This window comes from Clarias gariepinus, chromosome 11 (assembly GCF_024256425.1).
Source record: "Clarias gariepinus isolate MV-2021 ecotype Netherlands chromosome 11, CGAR_prim_01v2, whole genome shotgun sequence".
In the NCBI taxonomy this organism is placed as follows: domain Eukaryota; kingdom Metazoa; phylum Chordata; class Actinopteri; order Siluriformes; family Clariidae; genus Clarias; species Clarias gariepinus.
This window is the reverse complement of record NC_071110.1, coordinates 9,274,990-9,294,766: the sequence shown is the minus strand read 5'-3', so window position 1 is coordinate 9,294,766 and position 19,777 is coordinate 9,274,990. Positions and strand designations below refer to the sequence as shown.

Below are 19,777 nucleotides of genomic sequence, written 5' to 3'. Positions count from 1 at the left end.
CCCAGGAGACTTAGGGCACGAGGCGGGGTGCCAATCTATCGCAGGACACACACACACACCACTAATGACTAATCATTAATCAGGTATATTATAATAAAAGCTGCCCCCCCTTTGTTGTAAACTGAATTTAGTACTGATACCTTTGTAGATTTGTAAGACAAAGCAGTATATACAGTAAAGTGAAACTTTAAACCTTCCCCTTCCTTTATCGTTACGCTCTCAGATGTAAGTTTATTTCATCAGTTTTGAGAACACTGCATGTAATTGAAGCTTGAATTTCTAAAAGCTTCTATTTTCAGAGCGACCTAGGCTGCGTTTGATTTTAAATACACACTGTGTGACAGTGTCAGACAACCGTTTGAAGCTGATGAAATGGCCTTGTTAAAATAATTAGCCCGGTTTCGATGATCTTATATGGTAGGGTTAAGTGGGGGGGCAAACCACCTCTCACGCTTTTTAAAAGAATCCTTCATCATAATCAGTGAAGTGGGCAGGCTGGAAAAATACCCTCCTGTTCGTCAGGATCAGAACTTCAGAGACAGCTAGATAATCAGAGATGAATTTATACCTCGCCTACGTTTTTAGTTGATTTGATCACGATCAGATAGCATTTAAGAAGTGAGGGAGTGTTCAGATACTCAGACAGGATTTATATTGTGATCGAAAACTGAATTTAAGCACTTACACAAACCTATATATATATATATACAGGATCTACAGAGTCATGTGCAAAAGTTAGTACCCCGTTAGACAAAAATCATCTGATTATAGCAGGTCTCGGGATTGGGCAAACACAACCTCAGATAAACATTGTAAAAAAAATTTATAGTGACATTTTTATAAGAAAAATCAAGCCAAAAAGAAAGAAAGAACGAAAGAAAAAAAAAGGAGGGCAATACTAAGTACCTTCTTGATTTAATAGTCCAATAGTAGATCCACCTTAAGCACCAAGAACTTGAAATATTAATTTCCTTTATGACTTTATCAGTCTCACACATTGTTGGGGAGGAATTTTGGGTTAGAGTAAATCTTCTTGATAACATTGCTTCAGTTCATTGAAGTTTTTGGGCATTCGATTACGCAATACTCTCTTCCGGTCCTGCCACAGCATTTCAATTCGGTTGAGGTCTGGACTTTCCAAAACCTTAATTTCTTTCATTTTCAGCAATTCTGATGTAGATTAACTGGTGTGTCTTGTTGCGTGACGGATTTTCAACCAAGCTTTATCGATCAGACATTTGCCTCTATACTCTAATACTCTGGTATACAGAGGACTTCATGGTCAACTCAATGACTGCAAAGTGCGCAGGTCCTGTGACTGCAAGAACAAGCCCAAATCCTCACTCCTCCACCACCATGCTTGACAGTGGGTATGATGTGTTTCTGCTGAAATGCCATTCTTCTTTAAGACTGTTGCTTATGTATTTCCCTCTTGGCATTTTGTTAACACACACCTAAACGCTCGACACCTGCTTACTGCCAAAACTTCTGCTTTTATAGAGATCTGTACATCTGCTGAAGTTCAATTAATCAAGAGCTGATGATTAGCAGCACCTGGCTGCAACTTCCCATCTTATACCCTGTGGAAGCAGCAAGGAGGTACTTAGTATTGCCCACATGATTTCTTTTTCTTTTCTGCTTTATTTTTGTTAAATAAATAACCACACGGTGAAAAAGTTATACATTCGTCTGAGGTTGTATTTGCCGAATACTAAGATCCGCTATAATCAGATGATTTTTTTTTTTTATTTTACACAAAAACACATAAAATTGAAAGAGGGTGGAGTAACTTAAAAAAAACAATTCAAAATAAGGGCGAGATAGTTTGGAAAGGTTCAGGACAGGGCTTTAGAACACATTTGCAAGTTGCCGTTTCCTTGCTGAAACAGATGATGACTACTAGGCAGATTAAAACCAGGAGATCTGAGCAGAAGCTTTGCCCTCTCTTTGGGACCCGCAAGAATTCTACAGCAATCCTTTCTGCATAAAATTATTAGGCTTGGCAAGAGTAGAAAAGCTTGGATTAAATGATTTTGGTTTGGGAAAAAGTCTTTTTTTTTCTAGTACTCTTTCAGATGCTATGAATGTATTTCGAATCTGCGTTTGCAAAATGGTTAATTTTATATTTCAAATTCCTGTCTCGTTTCTGCAGATTTGCCATTGCATGGCTTAAAAAAGGACACAGCTGTCTGAAGCTAGAGGCCCGTTTATACACTGCAAATGCATTCAATTGCACTATTAATAAATTAGTAATATTAGAAATAATTGAAAATGGGTGTTTGTGAGTGTATCTGTCTGTGATTTTCAATTAAGACTTAAATTAAAGTATTACATTCCTTTTATTAGACCAAAAAAACCTCACTTTTAGACTGTCTCTTGGACTGTTAACCAGTGCATTTCTGTTTAATTAAGTTTTAATCTGTGTACTAAGCATCATTTCATCACCCCCTTCTTTTTGATGCTTACTTTGCTGTTTTCTTCTTGTTTCTTTCTCAACACTTTTCTGTGTCACAAACACCCTGCGAGCTGAACCAGCTGTTCCCCAGTGTGCCATTATCCAACCATAATTAGATCAGAGTTTAAACGCATTTGGGGTTGACACGAGTCATCATTTTTAACTCTTATAGAACATCTAATACTTAAAGGCAAATGTCTGACAGGTTCATGTCCATACTTGTGTGATTTCTTTGCACCAATGCCTCCAGGACCGGATCCACAGTCATGTGCTTGGATGGTGAACGTGTACTCTCTTTGGCGCTCGCAGTCGATGGGGCTTCTCGCCCGCAGCTGGCCTTCTCCAGACGTCCTGTTCAGGACCACAGCTTCGAACGGAGCGTCTGATCCGTGGACTCCAAACGCGCAGATCTCTCCTAGTGAGGAAAAAAAAAAAAGATCTAATTAAAATGGCATAGACTTGACAACCAATTTGCCAGGAAAATAATGAAATAACATCATCTGCTGTGTTGGTACACTATCTATCCTTTTCTCTTCTGCTTTTCACAACCGATTATAATTAGAAGAAGATATTTTTTTAAAATACAATATATCAATACCTGCAAGGTATGTCACACAGATTGTCTATTTATGCTTGGTGAGTAGTTTAAACACTTGATGACATTTCATTTGTACCACATCACGCGGATGCCATTACAAATACCACAAAATCAATTAGAATGCTATATATGTGCACTGCTGTCATTTTGGTACTTTACATATTTATTTAAATTGCAGCACTAAATCAGCTAATATGTCAACAAACCTTGATCATACAATGTGACATCACTACTAGACCTTTTTACCTCCTTGGCTTAACCTCTTAAGACTCTACTGCTGTGTAGATTTTCTGCACCTGATAATTAAGAACTTCAATCAATGTCTTTAAATAGAAAGAAGTTTAACAAATTAATTTTATTTAATGGCCCTTGTACAAGGATCCATTGATAATGTAAACTTTTTTTCAACTGCTCCCGTTAAGGGGTCAGGACAGTACACCATCTGATCCGCACACAACTTGGCACAGGTTTTTTATGCCGGATGCCCTTTCTGATGTAACCCCGCCATTTTTCTAACCGGGCTGGGAACTGGCACTGCATGCAGTTGCTGGGTAGCATGAGGTGTATCAACCCACCGACGGAGGGCTCGAACCCGGATATTCAGATCCCCAAACCAACAACCTAGATCCTTAGCTGCCTGAGCCACGGCTCCCCTGAGACTGTATATTGACAGTGTGGTTGGGAGAAAATGTAATCTCCTAATGACAGAATAATCCATCCATCCATCTTGAAACATCTGGAGTCCAATTAAAGATCTCATAGAAGCAAGTGTTGACCATTACATTTATTCCCATTTGTACAACTGTGGTAGAACCTCCAGCAACATTCACACATGCATTCACTTACTACCGCCAATTTGGGAACGCCACATGTGTTACAAAGGTTATGGTAGCCCATTAATTAATTCATTATTCAATTAATTTGTTAATTTATCTTTAAATCCAGCAATTAATCCTGAACAAGGTAACAGCTAAACCAGAGCCTGTTCCAGAACAACTGGTAATACCTACTCCTATGTTTTTAAACGGTTAGGGTTAATAACCCCGACAAACAAGCAAAACTCTAAAAACTTAAGTTTAGAATGAAACCTTGTTCAAGGTTTCTGAAGAAACACTACCTGCTGTGCCACGATTTTCAAAAAATTAAATAATATGTAAATGTTTAGCTCGACAAAATGTGAATCTTAGTGGTGCAAATAGTATTACGAAATGGATCAGCAATCAAAAAGTGAAAGAAATTAAACAGTCTTAATAGACACAGACACTGATTACAAAGAATTGCGCAAAGATTAAAAGTAAATCAAGCAATAAAATAATTAGTGCCAGTAATTAGTTTAAAGCACAATAAAGCAGGCGAGTCTGGAGGATCAGCGAGTGGAAGGAATTGGGTTAAAGGGAAAGCAGGAAGAAATGAGCGTTCAGCCGGGTTTTAAATGAGGAGAGGGAGCTAGCTTTTTCCGATGGAGAGGAATTGCACTCCAGAGGTTTGAACCTGAAACACTAAAAACCCGAGCTCATATTATGCTAAGCCTGGAGGAAGGAACGGAGAGCAGATGGTGTCAGAGGAAAGAAAGCTGTATACAGATGAATGTGGCAGAAGGAAGCACAGGTTAGATGATAGGAACAACTTCAAAAGACTGAAGATTATATTCTATGCAAAAGTGGAAAGAAAGTCAGGGTGAGGTGTTAAGCATGGTGGTTATGCTGTATGTTCTCAGGCTCTGGTGTCAGAAACAAGGCTAAATCAGTCACTTTTCACTATTTTCTAAAAAATTCCAATTTTATCCAGAAATGGCTGATGTGAATTCAGGTTTTAGTTCCAGCCAAACGACACTCACACCACTGAACAAGTGAACTCTCAGAAACAACGATACCAAGCTCTACTTTTCCTTGTTTGCTAGTATCACAAATGGGGGAGGGTGGGGTTTTTATGGGGGAGCGTGTATTTTGCACTTTTATTATGTCTTCCACAGGAAATAATTGGGATTTAGGGACCACTGGTATTCTTTTTTTTAATTTTTTTTAAGCTTAACATACTAATGTTGTAAAAGACATACAGTATGGCTCAAACAATGCTTCATCTTTTTTTAAACATGCATACACATTTATATTTTGAGCAGATAAAAAAAATACACATTTGCTGGATACAATTTCAAGCCCTTTTGTGTAGTGTCTGTAACTTTTTGAAATTTAAATCTTTTAATGATCTTAATTGTCATTCAGATGAAACTTGGCCAATTTAGATTTCACATAAAAATACATAAACCTAAAAAGGTGTATTATTCTAAAATGCAAAATTGTTAAGATATTGCAACATGAATTTGACATGGTTACGGACACTACAGATTATTTGCTTTTTAAACTTAAGCAAAAAGACATCTATTTTTTAGTTTAAGCCACCGTTTTTTACAAGTCATATGCTTTTAGAAGCTTATAATAATTTTAATATCAAGAAATACGAATAATTTGTAGTACAGTATACAGTATACACTAAAAAATTGTTGACAAAGCAAGATTGGTTACTTCTGTTTTAATACTGTGTTTTGACCTTAGACAGTACCACCTTATAGGAGAAGGAAAAGTTTAAGAGTTTGCTGTCTTTATTTCTGAAAATTGTCCAATTAAATATTAGTTTTTATTTCTTCATTTACCAATAAAAAAAGGAGTTTTCAGGTTTCTGCAAAATTTACATTCCTGCAAAGAAAAAAACCCACACACATACACACATAGAATTAAAACTAACCCAAAATGTTTGTACATTCCAAAAAGCTTTCTGTTTTAGAAATTCTATTCTATTTTATCTAGCAAACTAGGCGGTGTTTGGAAATGAAGTCTAGATTTTTTCTTTTGGGGAAAACAAGTTACAAATGAAGCATATGTCTGATTTGCAGTGCACAATATATCTGCAATACATAGATATGGTATGTAAAAAAAAAAAAAAAAAAACAGCAACCCTGGCAGCCATGAATCAGAAGTGCACTATTCTCTTTCTCAGCAGGGTTTTCTCCAGTAGCCAGCTGAAAGACCCCCTTACTGAGCTCAAATATAATCTAGATTTCTATCAAATATTTGTCCAAACAATAGAACTGCTTTTATTTATACAGCCGTGGCTCTTTACAGTCTCTGAAGACCACACACTGTGCACAGAGCACAATAACTCCGCAGGGCTCTCTAAAAATAATCAGTCAATTTGTAAAATATTAATGCCTGCATTCATCGCATGTTTTTGTCCCTATGGTTTCCCTATGGTTGAATTTCTATTATTATTACAAGATATTCTTCTCAGAAAATCATAGGATCCCAGGAACAACTATATTCAGCTTTATAGTAAAGAATCTTTTTTTCTAATATTCCTGTAATTTATCAAGCTGCTCAAGATACTAAAGTAAATCTGATCAAATATTATCTACTGCTATTTCTGTTAACTGTTAATAAAAGTTACTGTAGTAGGCTTGCTGTAAAACATACTGTAGTTAGCTTGCTTCTGATAAGGTATAGACAATATTAAAGAACGCATGCAACAAAGACGTCTATTTCAAAAGCTGAATAAAGTCATATAACAATAATTAAAGAAACATATCCATTAAAAAATCAATGAATCTAAAATAAAATTATGATTTAAAAAAAAGTTTTTTCTCGGACTTCTGTTGCATAGAGATGGGGTTCACACTGATTTGAAAGATGACAGGAAGGAGTGAACGAATGATTAGATGAAAGAAGAAAGGAAGGGAGAAAAAAAGGTAAAAAAGAAGAAAAGAAATGAATGAAGAAAGAGAGATAAAAGAATTGAGGATGGAAGAAGAGAAGATAAATGAAAGAAGGAATAATAAAAAGAAGGTAATATGGAAAAAAGGAAGGAAGAAAAGAAAAAAGGAGGGAATGAACGAAGATGAATAAACAAAAGAAGGAAAGATAAATAAAATAAGGAAAGCTAAGGAAGGAAGGGAGAACAAATGAAAGAAAAAATAAACGAGGAAGGAAAGGAAAAGGAAGGAAAGAAGGAAAAAACAAAAAAATGTAAATTCACTACACTCATCTATGTTCACTATAAAAGATTTCCTAGCTTTAATAATTAATACAGTAGTGATAGTGACATTATTAGCTGGCATGGCACAGGGAACGCTTCAGAAATATATATTTTGCCATAAAATAAAAGCTTATCAGAACATAAAGAAGGGACACCACTGTTACTGGAAGCACCTTTAACAGGAATGTACAAATTAATGTATAAATCAATATGAGATTACCAAAATTTTATTATTTTTTTATTTATGGAACTATTTTATACAGTTGTAATATGGATTACCAACAGCCAAATCATACCTGTGCTGTTATTCAATATAAGTAATATATTGCACTCCTGTCTTATCGCTCATGCAATGTTGCTTTTAAATACAATAGTATAACAGGTCCAGAGAAAATAAAATACATGTAGTCCTCAATTTACAAACAATCGAGTTACGAGTAGCTTTTTGTATGTTGTACAAAAAATTGAACTTGCAGTGCACCAGAAACAAATATTTGTGATTATATACAATATATCCAGTGTGTAAGTGAATGTTTAAAATGACCAAAGTTCTGTATATTGTACAGTACTTTAAGTGTGTGCGTGTGGGGGTGCAGGAGAAATTGGCCTCAACGGTTTTAATGATCAGCGTGATGATAGAAAATGGCTGTCATGTAAAGCTGTCCTGATGGGGAATAATCCTAATTTCGGATGAGAGTTCACAGTCCAATACTGCTCTGAGACAAAATGCCTTCCATACAAGCACGCAGTAAAGCAGTCCATATAGCATTATCCTACCCCTTGCATCTCCCTGGGCTGCCTTTAAACGAGGTCAGCTGACCCCACTGCATCACTGGAATTCTCCTCACGATTTAAAGACACGGTCTCGTGAGAGCATAATGTGAAACTAAAACACCAAACCTGTGTTTGCTTCTTTTAGTGCTTTACATTGTACTGTATATTTGTATCAAAGGTTTATAAGGCTCACTTTGTCAGACTTACAAACAAATCCGACTTATGAACATGCTCCAGGAACAGAACTCATTTGTAAGTCTTGTGTACTTACTGTAAACAAATCTAATTGAAATTGTGTTGTATATACTGTAAATCACATCCAGTACCCAGTACAATAATACAAAAATATATATATAAAAAAAAAAACTTTGAGCAACATCCTTGCGACCTTACACAAAAAACCTGGTAGAAACGGTATGAAGAATGCAGTATATTGGATGGATGGAGCTCTCCTTCTACTTGAGGCACACCTTCTATGTGCTGGAAAAAAAAGTGCCATACTTGTTAGCTATTTTATCTAGTAGTGCCAGTTTGGACACCAAACATGGCTTGATCAATAAAGGATAAAATGGTATGTTTTGTGAATTCTTTTGGTTGTTTATATTAAATGGTAATATACAATGTTAGAAAGTTAAAAAAGTTACGTGTATCTAAAACTGTGGGGTTCTGTTTGGACTCCACAAATAAGTGAGCAAAAATTATGGCCACTTTAGCAGTTTCAACAAATAAATTAAGCCAAGCAAAGCTAAATTGGCAGGGTGAGCACTGGCCACTTGCCACCACCATTTCAACCACTCGGATCAGAGTGTGTTTTGAACACAACGCACTGTGACTAAGCCCTGCATGTACAATTCCCTGAGTGCTCTTTGGCACTGACAGTGAGTTTTCTGTGCCATATTGAATGAAAAGGTTAGCTGAGTGTTACACGCTATCTGCTTGAGTTCACTGCATAAGGCCAAAAGTAAAACCAGATTCGACCAGAACGAGTAAAATGTCAAGCATCATAGGCGTTCTCCTGTAAAACCCATAATATAAGATTTCATGAGGTCAGTCTGGCAAACCAGTGAAAACTCTGACGATCCTGCTCACTTCTAAACCAACAACTTTATCCAAAAGAGATAATTGCAAAATGGTTAATGGCTAACAACAACAGCCTCACTTGTCTTAATTATAACAAACCTTCACAAAACATGTCCTATTATCAGCCCTCAAAACCGTGTTGGAGAAATCCAATTTTCTACCAATTAGTGATGACTCGGCTGTTTCTACCACATCATTATTTTAGTCACAGGACAGACTTGCTGTCTTTGGCTTCAGACATTTGTCGGCTCAAATGATTATAATTTGGATATGACCAAACTAATACATGCGGAGAGGTGGCATACGTAGACAAGTGCAATCGGACAGTTTGACAGCAAAATGAGATAACTCCATTTTTGCAGTTTTACGAAAAAAAAAAAAAACTTATGGAGGATATTTTGTGCATGTTTTCTTTGACTTACAAGGGTGTTAAAAAGCACAAATGGCAAAATATTTTGTAAATATTTTATAATTTACATGTGAATGTTGTGTGATTTTTCAAAAAGTTATAACTCCACCCCACGGTTTTGTCACAATGAATAAATCAACCTGCAGTCTGTGTTTGTAGTTATTTACATAGGCAATTTAGAATGAATAATATATGTTGGTTGAGCTTTAATAAAAAAAAAAGATACAGCAAACACATGCTTCTACTGTGAATTTGTAAGGAGTCAAAAAGAAGAATAGTGGCAGCAAATTACTGTAGATAAGAAAAAAAGTGTTGAGATTCTTTCCATACGAAACCTTTTCATTATAAAAAACGGCATTGCACTTCCAGGTTCGATTCCTGCCTCGGGTCTGTGTATATGGAGTTTGCATGTTGTCCCTGTGCCTGGTGGGTTTCCTCCGGGTACCTCGCTTTCCTCCCACAGTCCAAAGATCCAAACAGTAGGCTAATTGGCATGTCCAAACTGCCTATAGTATATAAGTGAGAATGTGTGTGTGTGTGCTCGTGTGCCCTCCAAGGGCTTGCAGGGGTGTACCCTGGGATAGGCTCCAGGTCTCCCGTCACACTATACAGGATAAGTGTTATAATGAGTATGAGAATGAGAGAGAGATTGTTGAAGATCATTAGAATTATTATATGCGATACAAAAACGTTTTACACCAACATCAGCCTCCTTCTCTACTAGCTTAGTTTCACTTTAGCACATGACAACAGCTCCTTATTATAGTACAGGTATGCACTATATAACCAAAACAACATGTGCATCTCACGTCTTTTAAACCCCTTGTGCATATTTTTAGCTCAAGTCCAAAAAAGTGTTGATTGTGTTCTTCTGTAAAACTCTTGAATAACTTAACTATATAATTACTCTCTATATTTGAGACTCAGCCTTCAATCTGGTTATCTTCGTAAGTCACTTTAGTCATAAATACTGTAAATCAACACGGAAAGACAAAGTGTTGTTTAAGATGACATCATCTGGTATCAGATGTATTGTCTTTGCTGAAAGTTTTTCTGTAACTGTTTTTGAATTTGGGTTTTGCCAGGCAGCTTCTCTCTCCTGGTACCGCAAACCATGCCAACCTACATCACTCACGCTGAGCCCAACGGTTAGTGTAATTAACAGTTATTACAAAACCTGGGATGCGATCTGATACATATACTGTAGTTAGACATCACACTGGTGCTACCATGCGTTAATATTACTCATGAAGTGCCTCTCGTCCAATAAGATTACTTCGTGTGTTGTATAATGTATATTACAGTATGTCCTGTTCTTGACTTTTCTTAAATTGTAAATTTGCTAGACACTTTTTCGTCAATTTTGATCAATTCCTAGATACTGCCTGATATAAAATTCATCTTAGAACAGAGATTGATTTTTTTTTTTTTAGCTGTAATAAAAGTCAAAAGTTTTAGTTAAAAGGAATATTGGAAATAGAAACATATAAAAAGTCACTTTAGGTACAGCAACATTATACTTTTACTATGACAAGGCTGGGCTTGGTTCCACATTTCTTAAAAGCGAACAGTATGATGTAAATGCCCAAAGGTTATACCTGCTAGTTCATTTATACCAGCCTCACCTGTGTGTGTGTGTGTGTGTGTGTGTGTGTGTGTGTGTGTGTGTGTGTGTGTGTGTGTGGGTGTGTGTGTGTGTGTGTGTGTGTGTGTGTGTGTGGGTGTATGTGTGTGTGTGTGTGTGTGTGTGTGTGTGTGTACATTAAATTTCTGGATTTGGTATCCAGATCTAGTAAATAATACACTGGTGAACTGTTGTAATTTAAATGAATGAGTATAGGTAATTTCTACAGTATGTACTAGGGTTGTTCAAGTCAAACCAGGATTTTTTTTTTATTGTGCAGAGTTACAGAACAAAGTTATGAGTGTTAAAACTCCCTTTATTTCTCTGTATAATCTGCTACTACACTAATGCACATATCTCAGTATCCTGGACCCTTGATCGCCTGCTTCAAGTCTGAAACACTGGCCTCCCAGGAACTCCTGTAATAGAAAACACTCTAAGAGATATCAGGACTGTACAGGGAATGTGGCAATAACTCCGAACTGAGTTCGTGTAATGTGCAAGAGCTGGTTGTGAATGATTGTGTGTACAATTCTCACAGACAGATGCGCCTCCTCCGCAAGTTAGCCATTGATTTTTAAGAATTTGGCATTTCACTAAGGATCATCATTTACGGACATACGGCCTTCTTTAAACATTTGCACCATTCAAATCTTCTGTAAATGTCGGACTGTTTTGGGATGTTCAACAAGCATGTGTGGGTGTGATGATCAGGTGACCACATACTTTTGGTCATGTAGAGTAGCATTTATTAGTGAAATAATCTGAATTTCAGTCAGGGTCAAAGGGCATTTTTGTTTGGAAAATGTGTTACATGGGAACGTGTGAAATCTATATAAATAAAAGATTTTTGAGAACAGTTTTTAACTGTACTTTGGTCAAAACTTGAACTTTTAAAGATATCATTACGTTTTATTCGGTGGTGGGCCTGAAACCAGTTTAAGAAACATGTCAGTCTGTACTTTTGCCTGTCTGTATGTCTGTCTGTCTGTATGTCTGTCTGTCTGTATGTCTGTCTATCCAGAATTTGTCACAGCATCACACAAAACTGGCTGTGCAGAATTGAAGGAAACTTTGCCAGAAGTTAAACCTGCACCATAAATACATTCAGCACTTTTTCTCTCAAGGTGGGCGTGGCTGCACGCGTCACTCAACAGAGCCTCAATCAACGTGTATACACAGTGTTGCATACAGTAAGGCACAGAAACGACCGTAATGCGCCTACAACACACAGACACGACAGCATGACTTATCATGGCTTACTCCAAAAAAAAGGCACGTACACTATGAAAACTGAACCTTGCACCATAAATTGAATTAAAGTGTTGAGTAGAAGGGACGTAATGAGCAGTTTATGTTTAGCTTCAACCTTTAAACAATTTTTTACAAAAAATGACGTCAATTATGGCTTTTTATAGATTACTTAGTGATGTATAATAGAGTTTAAAGGTTTAACACAGAAACCAATGTACAAACCAAGTAGATCCATTAAGACTAGGGATTAACACATACTCTTTCTCTCGCTCACACACACACACGCTAGTCAGTTTATATTCTAAGCACATAATCAAACCCGTCATATAATATGAACCTTAATCAGGGTTATTCAATAAACACATACATCCGAGTCCATACATCTTTAACAGTTGAATCAACATCTGCTTTAGTCTTTAGCCCTGAAGCTATAGTCTCTGCTCTGGTAAGCTGTTTTTTGCTAAATAATTTACCACGACAGAGAACCTTCTACCACAGTTGTTCTGGTTCATGTTTAAAAAATTGAAGTCGCTGAACTATGGATGGTATTTCTCTTTTTTTTTTTTTTCCCACACATTTACCAGCGCTGCTGAAATACTTTGCCGGGTGTGTGTCTAGCTCATGGTGAAGCTTGTAATATGTTGTTGTGTGTGGATGTTTGTGTACAATCCAATTATGCTAAATTATCATTGGATATGGGGATTGCATTATAAAAATTAAGCATTACAATAAAATATTAATCATCATACTCGGCAGGATGCTTCTGAGAACACGTAAAGAGTTCGTTCGTACGGCTGGAGTTAGTTTCAAACTTCATTAACGATCGCGTTCTCCTTTTCTCATTCTCTGTTACACGCGCACGCAGCTGGAGGCTGAAGATAGCGTGCACTATTTAGAGGAGCCGTAATGAAACGCAATGGAATCAAAGTGGTTATGGAACTAGTCAAGTAAGAGAAATGGAAGAAATTACAGTCGGCGTGGGCCGTTCAAAACCGGGATAACAATTAACACCAGACAATATGCTCAAAGCTATTTCAGTTCAGGGTGTGTATGTGTGTGTATGTGTATGTGTGTGTGTGCGTGTATTCTAATTGAAATGACACCATCCCAAGCGTAAAAAAGAGATGGCGTGTTGAGGCTCGAATGTGATTGGTTTTATCTTTGCTCTCCTCGTTTGTCTTCTCCACCCTTGCTTTCTCTCATCCATCTCTCAAGCCGCTTCCTTGATGAGAGAGGCGAGGCCAAGTACTCTGGGATTCGGAGCCAACACAACTAACGCAATTACATCCACCACTCAATCCGATCGATACTGGCTCATTCACTGCCCTGTGTTGAACAGCCTCCAGGACTTGTAGCTATTAAACCCCACACACGCACACTGGCCCGTTTAGTGTCGATTGTGTTTAGTCGTTCGGGTCTAACCGACGAACAGCACGATCAAGCAGTGACAACTCTCTACACAGTGTTAGGCGCATGTTGAACCCCGCCCCCCGCCCCAACACCCACCCTGAACAGTAAGAAAATACAAAAGTGCAAGCGATGACTGTGTAAACATCACAGCTTTTACGCATCTCTTCCGAAACATTAATGGATTCTTGTAAGACGCGTTCTGTGAGCCTCCTCCGTTCGGGAAATGTATCAACCAAGCTTTGTGCATCATGAATTTATATTCCGAGTCATGGATACAGTAGATAACGATTCCTATGTAGGTAGTGAGGAAGAGAGGATGATGACTACATCTACTCTCTCTCTCTCACACACACACACACACACACACACACAAATCTACACAAGTCTACACTTGTGTTTCCCGGACAAGCTGTCAGGTTGACACTTTACCTTTCACTCAAAGACTGAAACAGAGAGAAAGAGAGAAGAAAGTGGGGCATTTCGGGAATGTTTAAGTTGGCATTTTTTACCTAGTAGCTGATTCACACTTACATACAGCGTTTGTGATTGACATACACCACATACTTTATGACAGCGAGAAAGAGAGAGAGAACCTTGGTTGAAGACGTTCACATGCCTTACTGTGACTAAGTTGTAAGACAATTAAAGTTACGAACATGGTTAACACGGCCTAGATGAAAACAAGCTAAATACAACCAGCTCATCCTTATTGATAGCAGTTATATATAAATTGTATACCATGTACTTTAAGCATCTACTGTAGGATCTTTCGGTTCAAGCCTGTCAAGTTATTGTTTGTTTATCTCTGGCATTTTTGTAAAACGTTTACTTTTATGCCAGTTGGCAGACACCCTTATCCAGAGGAACCTGAGCAGTTGAGGGCCTTACTTAATGCCCTGGCAACTTGCTGGTGCTGGGTGTTTGAATCTTGGACCTTCCGATCACCTTCCTTCTGATACCTTAACCACTGAGCTACCCCTGGGGACAATGTCCCCGTCCTCAGACATTGAGGACAAAAACCCTTGGAAACATATGGGACAAGACAAGATTCTGTTCTTTAATCATGGAGTGTATGGGATGTGGAGGGTTACCCCAGATGTTGGAATGGGTAGGATGGGTTACGTTTTCAGTGGGTGCAGGAGAGATTGGTCATATTTTCTGTGGTGAGCGAGATTGGTCAAACTTGTTTTGGAGAAGCTGTAGTAAGATCTGACAAGCTTTCTGCTTGAGTGTTAGGGTTAAGGGGTAACAGAAGCCAATACCAAAGTATTGAAACATATGGACGGTCATGATACTGTATAAGTCCGGGTTCAGATCTTCTCCAAAGCCAGATGGGACAGGTGGAGAATGTATGGTATGCTGAAATGGTGTTGCACATTTATAAGAAAATTTTGATTGGGGAAACTCAAATTTAGATGAGGAACAAGATGGGCGTGAAGGGGTGTAACGTTTATCACTTTCACTTTACATCATCAGTGGTGAGGCTTTGAACCCCTCCTCCAGTCTGTGTATGTGGAATTAGCATGTTCTCCCAATTCTGGTTGGTCTTCCTTACACAGTGCAAAGATGTGTAGTGTATGCTGATTGGGGTGTCTTGTGCCCTGCAGTGGGTTGGCAGCCCATCTATGGTGTATCCTGCTTTGTGTGTTAAGTGGTGCAGACAATAGATGGATGGTTGGATGAATGGATGGATGGATAGAATAAAAGGAGTTGATCCAAAAGCTCTTAATGGTGTATTCATTCAAACCCAAAACTCATTTTACATTTTTGACACTTGGCAAAACTTTTATCAGTAACAGTTAGCTTAATAATTGTTTTTTCCATCTACCCCATGATTATCAACAGTTTTATTACATTGCAGTGACATTACAATTTTGGGGAATTTATCAATCCATTCCAAAATATTCTTATACAGTAAGAGGCATTGGAAAACAGAGCATTTATGATTGACATGTTTCCTCATATTTCCTGTCAAAACTATGCCTTACCCATCAATCTCAGACGAGATGGAGTGAAAGGCAGTAAGAAAGAGGGAGAGAGGGAGAGGGAGAGAACTGCATGTTTAACTAATGATAATGTCATGCGACGGTTATGATTATAGTTCAACTCCATTGAAATAAAGTCAGTTTTGCATTCGTTTGTTCCCCAGCCTCCTCAAGGTTTAACTCGTTTTGCCATCCATTTTGCTTTCCACCACACTGCATCACTTTTTCTTCCCCTCCTCTTTCCCTATAAATAAATCTCATTAAATGCACTTTGTTGTATGAAGGACCTAAACAGAGTGCCTGTGCCTTATTATCCTTATTTAAGGCCCCAGTTCGGGAGAGTGCAGTTCTCAGACAGAGCTAATCTACAGCTCTGAGTCGAGAGATAAATCTTTCAGCATATCTGCACTTTGCCTCTGCACATTCATCACCTTGCAGACCAAAGAGCAAATACACTTAATCAAAATTTACTGCCTCCTAAAAACTAGAAAAAACACTGACAGTGCACATGTAGGCTGCAGCTGAGGGGGAAGTCGATGTTACGGTGTTAGGAGCCCGAGTCATTTATGTGAACCGCGGCGAATTTATAGAAATGTTTAACATCTTTCCTGAATGAAGTCAGTATTAGGGCACCTTTAAAATCTCTAAATGGTGGTTTCCTATAAAGGCCTGATGCTAACAGGATGTGGTTAAATAGTGATTCAGAGCAAACCTAATGGATTTCTGTGATGTTCACCTTCATCAAGTTTCTGAATCTAGAAACCAGAAATCACTTGTTCATGGATTAACTACTTTGTTTCAGAGGTTCTATTCTATAAGCTGGTGTTTTTTAAACAGTGGAAGCAACGCTGAAAGGACGAGACATTTGTATCCATTGTGGCTTCTTTAGCTCAGCAACTCTTTTTACACATCATTAATAATCATAGCCTTTATCTAGGGCACATGAGAGATGCAGATTAGTTGCGGATGATCCGGTGAGCTAATCAATGCAAGCATCCGTGCAACCTTAAAACAGCCAAAGTCCCAAAGTGCATCAAACTCCACTTTAGTGAGTTCAATTTTATAAGTATTATGTTTTTCACAACAGGCATTGCCGCAAAGTAAATGAATGTTGGAGAAGTAGAGAAAGGCTCCATAACAGACAAGGCACAAGGTACAGTAGGGGACATCCTGGTTGAGGTTCCAACACATTTTGGACATAATCATGGACATCCTCGCATGCACTAGAGACAATCTGAATAACAAAAACCTACCTACAAGGCATGATCCTGGATTGTAGAGGGAAACTAGCACCAAGGAAAGTCCCCCCACACAGGAAGGACATGCAAATTGCACACACAAAGAGACAAGACTCAAAGATTCGTACCCCCAACCCTGAAGTTGTGAGGCGACAGTGCTAACCACTAGACCAGCTTAGTGGTTAAACACCTCATACCCACTGTCAAGCATGGCGGTGAAGAGGTGATGATTTGGGCCTGTTTTGAAGCCACTGGACCTGGGTAGCTTGCGGTCAATAAGTCGATCATGAACTCCTCAGAATACCAGAGTATCAAGGTTTTGGAATGACCTCGTCCAGGGCCCGGCGACCTTAAACACTTAAAGAGCCATTTGGACCACAGAAAAGAAAACATGAGGAGCCACAAAACGCTTTTGACATCTAAAATAAGAAAAAGAGAAAATTTAAATTTATTTTTGCATGCAACAAAAATATTTTGAACTCCAAAAAGAAAAAAGACACTGGGTTGAAGGTTACTTTCCAATAAAATACTCATGTCTATTTCAGTCCTTCTCGTATTTATGAAATAAAATGCTGAACTTAAATTATCCACCTGCAGCAAACCAAAAATGCCATCTGCTTCTGTGTGCCGTCATCCTTTTATCGCGTGTACTGGAGCGTGCAGTCAGCGGTCAACCTGAATAAAAACCTGGCACGAAAAGCTCAATAAATAAAAAAAAAAGCAAAATTTTTGAGCGATAAAAATTAAACATTTGTTGCAAAATCACCATTATCTTCAAATTTAGAATTATATCTATTTTTTTTTCATTTAATGAAATAAAATACATTTTAATTAAATACTCATTATTTATTTTTCAAAGCCACGGGGAGAGGCTTACATACATATTCCTCTATACAGCAGAGGAATGAAAGAGCCACATGCAACCACGGAGACTTGGGTCGCCGACCCCTGACGTACTTAAAGTCCAGACCTTATCCCAACTGCTGTGGCAGGACCTTAAGAGAGCAGTGCATAAGTGAATGTCAAAAACCTTTATGAACTGTTGTAAAGAAGAATGGACCAAAATTCATCCACAACAATGTAAGAGACTAAATGCGGATTTACTTTAAATGCTGTTAAATTGTTATTGGAACTTAGTATTGCCCAGATTTATCTTTTTGCCTGTTTTTTTTTTTTTTTCATAAATAATGGCATGGTGAGGAAAGTTATTTGTTTGTGCTCGTCTGAGGTTAAATTTACCTAATACTGAGACCAGCTATAACCAGATAGCACTGATTATTTTCCTACAGGAGCACACCGTCATATTTAAATCCTTTAACTGTATATAGTACAAAAAAAAATATTATAATAAAAATTCAGCAAGACAATCAGTTCCACATGAAATACAACCTGGATCTGACGGAGCGAATAAGGAGTACGTTCCTTATGGACCTTAGGACTATTAGATCCTGCTGGGACAATGTGCACTAGAAATCATCAGGTCAATTCCCATTAGGAACAGACACCTTGTGTCTGTAAATCTTTATTTTTTCCACCAGGGAAACACACACACCCAGAGAAACACACAATCAACCTGACTCTATTTCTCCTACCCTCCAGCTGTGTTCCTTCATTTGCTCTTGTAGGCTGTGAATGTGGAAGACCTTCATCATTGTTTTGAGTGAAACAGAGCTGAGATGAGGTTTCTCTACAAATGAATATACACACGCACTGTAATGGTCTTTGTTTTTCCAGACCTCATTAAGAAGCAAGAGATGCTTCGCCCTGCGAATCAATAGACAAATGCTAATTCATGTCTCTCGTTAACAAGGAACCGTGAGTTGTACACATACAGCTGAACCACCCGCAGACACAGACGAAGGAATTTAAACTTCATAATGAAATTGTACTTTAGACCAAGTCTTTTTTTAAAGCATGCATGCATATCTGCGAATAAAGAGATTTCGTTTGCAGCTCTAAAACAAATCTTATAACCTTTCAGACCTTCATGCTAAAAACATGATCTAAAATGTATACGTTTCTGTAAAGCTGCTTTACAACAATCCCAGCAGGAACCCTAACCCTGGAGGATCATCGTAATACAGTATAAGAGCCATTCAAGAGTCTTGTGATGAAATTTCTCAGGAATGAAGGTATAAAACGGGTTGACCTTTACGGAGGACTTTAAGCACAGTACGGTGATGAGACTTTTAGCTGCAGTAAAACATTTGAACTTTGCAAACGTTTTAAAGACGATTGTACATTCATGATTGTACGATCTTAGCTGAGATGGTTCGGAACCCACTGCAGTCGTTCCTGTGGACGATCAGTGAGTGGAGCGCCTGATCCTTAAAAATCCATCAGGAGCTTGTAAGAAAGCGAACGAGACAGCATCTGTCTATAGGAAGTGTATACACAATTTACACATTACAGGAACGCAGCTTGGAGTTATTGCCACAACCCTGTTTTAAAGGTACTGAAAAAAACTTTCGACCTTGGTAGTATTCAAGCACTAGTGAAACGCTGGGATAAGTGCATTAGTGTACTGTAGTAGGGGGTTATAAAGAGAAATAAAGGTCAGTTTTTACTCCCTTTGTTCTGTGCAATTCAGTGCAATCAAAAGTCCCAGTTTGACTTGAACACCTCTTGTACATTGTCATTCAAACGAGTAAGGATGATGCAGTTTTCCAAAGTCATTTTTAAATATTGTAATTTATTTGATACACTGTATATTTTATATTATAATATAATATAATATAATATAATATAATATAATATAATATAATATAATATAATATAATATAATATAATATAATAGTGTGTTATTTTATTTTGTGCATTTCCAGCTTAGTTACTCCACTGTGTGCACATGCGTGTGTGTGTGTGTGTGTGTGTGTGTGTGTGTGTGTGTGTGTGTGTGTGTGTGTGTGTGTGTGTGAATAGGT

At 37.8% G+C, this 19,777-nt stretch overlaps 1 protein-coding gene across 1 annotated transcript in view; it reads right to left on the bottom strand.

Annotated features, from left to right (window-relative positions):
- The window catches only part of clstn2b (calsyntenin 2b), a 270,776-nt gene that overhangs the window by 130,499 nt on the left and 120,500 nt on the right, over nucleotides 1–19,777 (bottom strand). Inside the window, exon 3 of the mRNA XM_053507534.1 lies at nucleotides 2,675–2,870. Within this exon, the coding sequence (XP_053363509.1) occupies nucleotides 2,675–2,870 (196 nt within the window). The remainder of the gene's footprint in view (nucleotides 1–2,674; nucleotides 2,871–19,777) is intronic.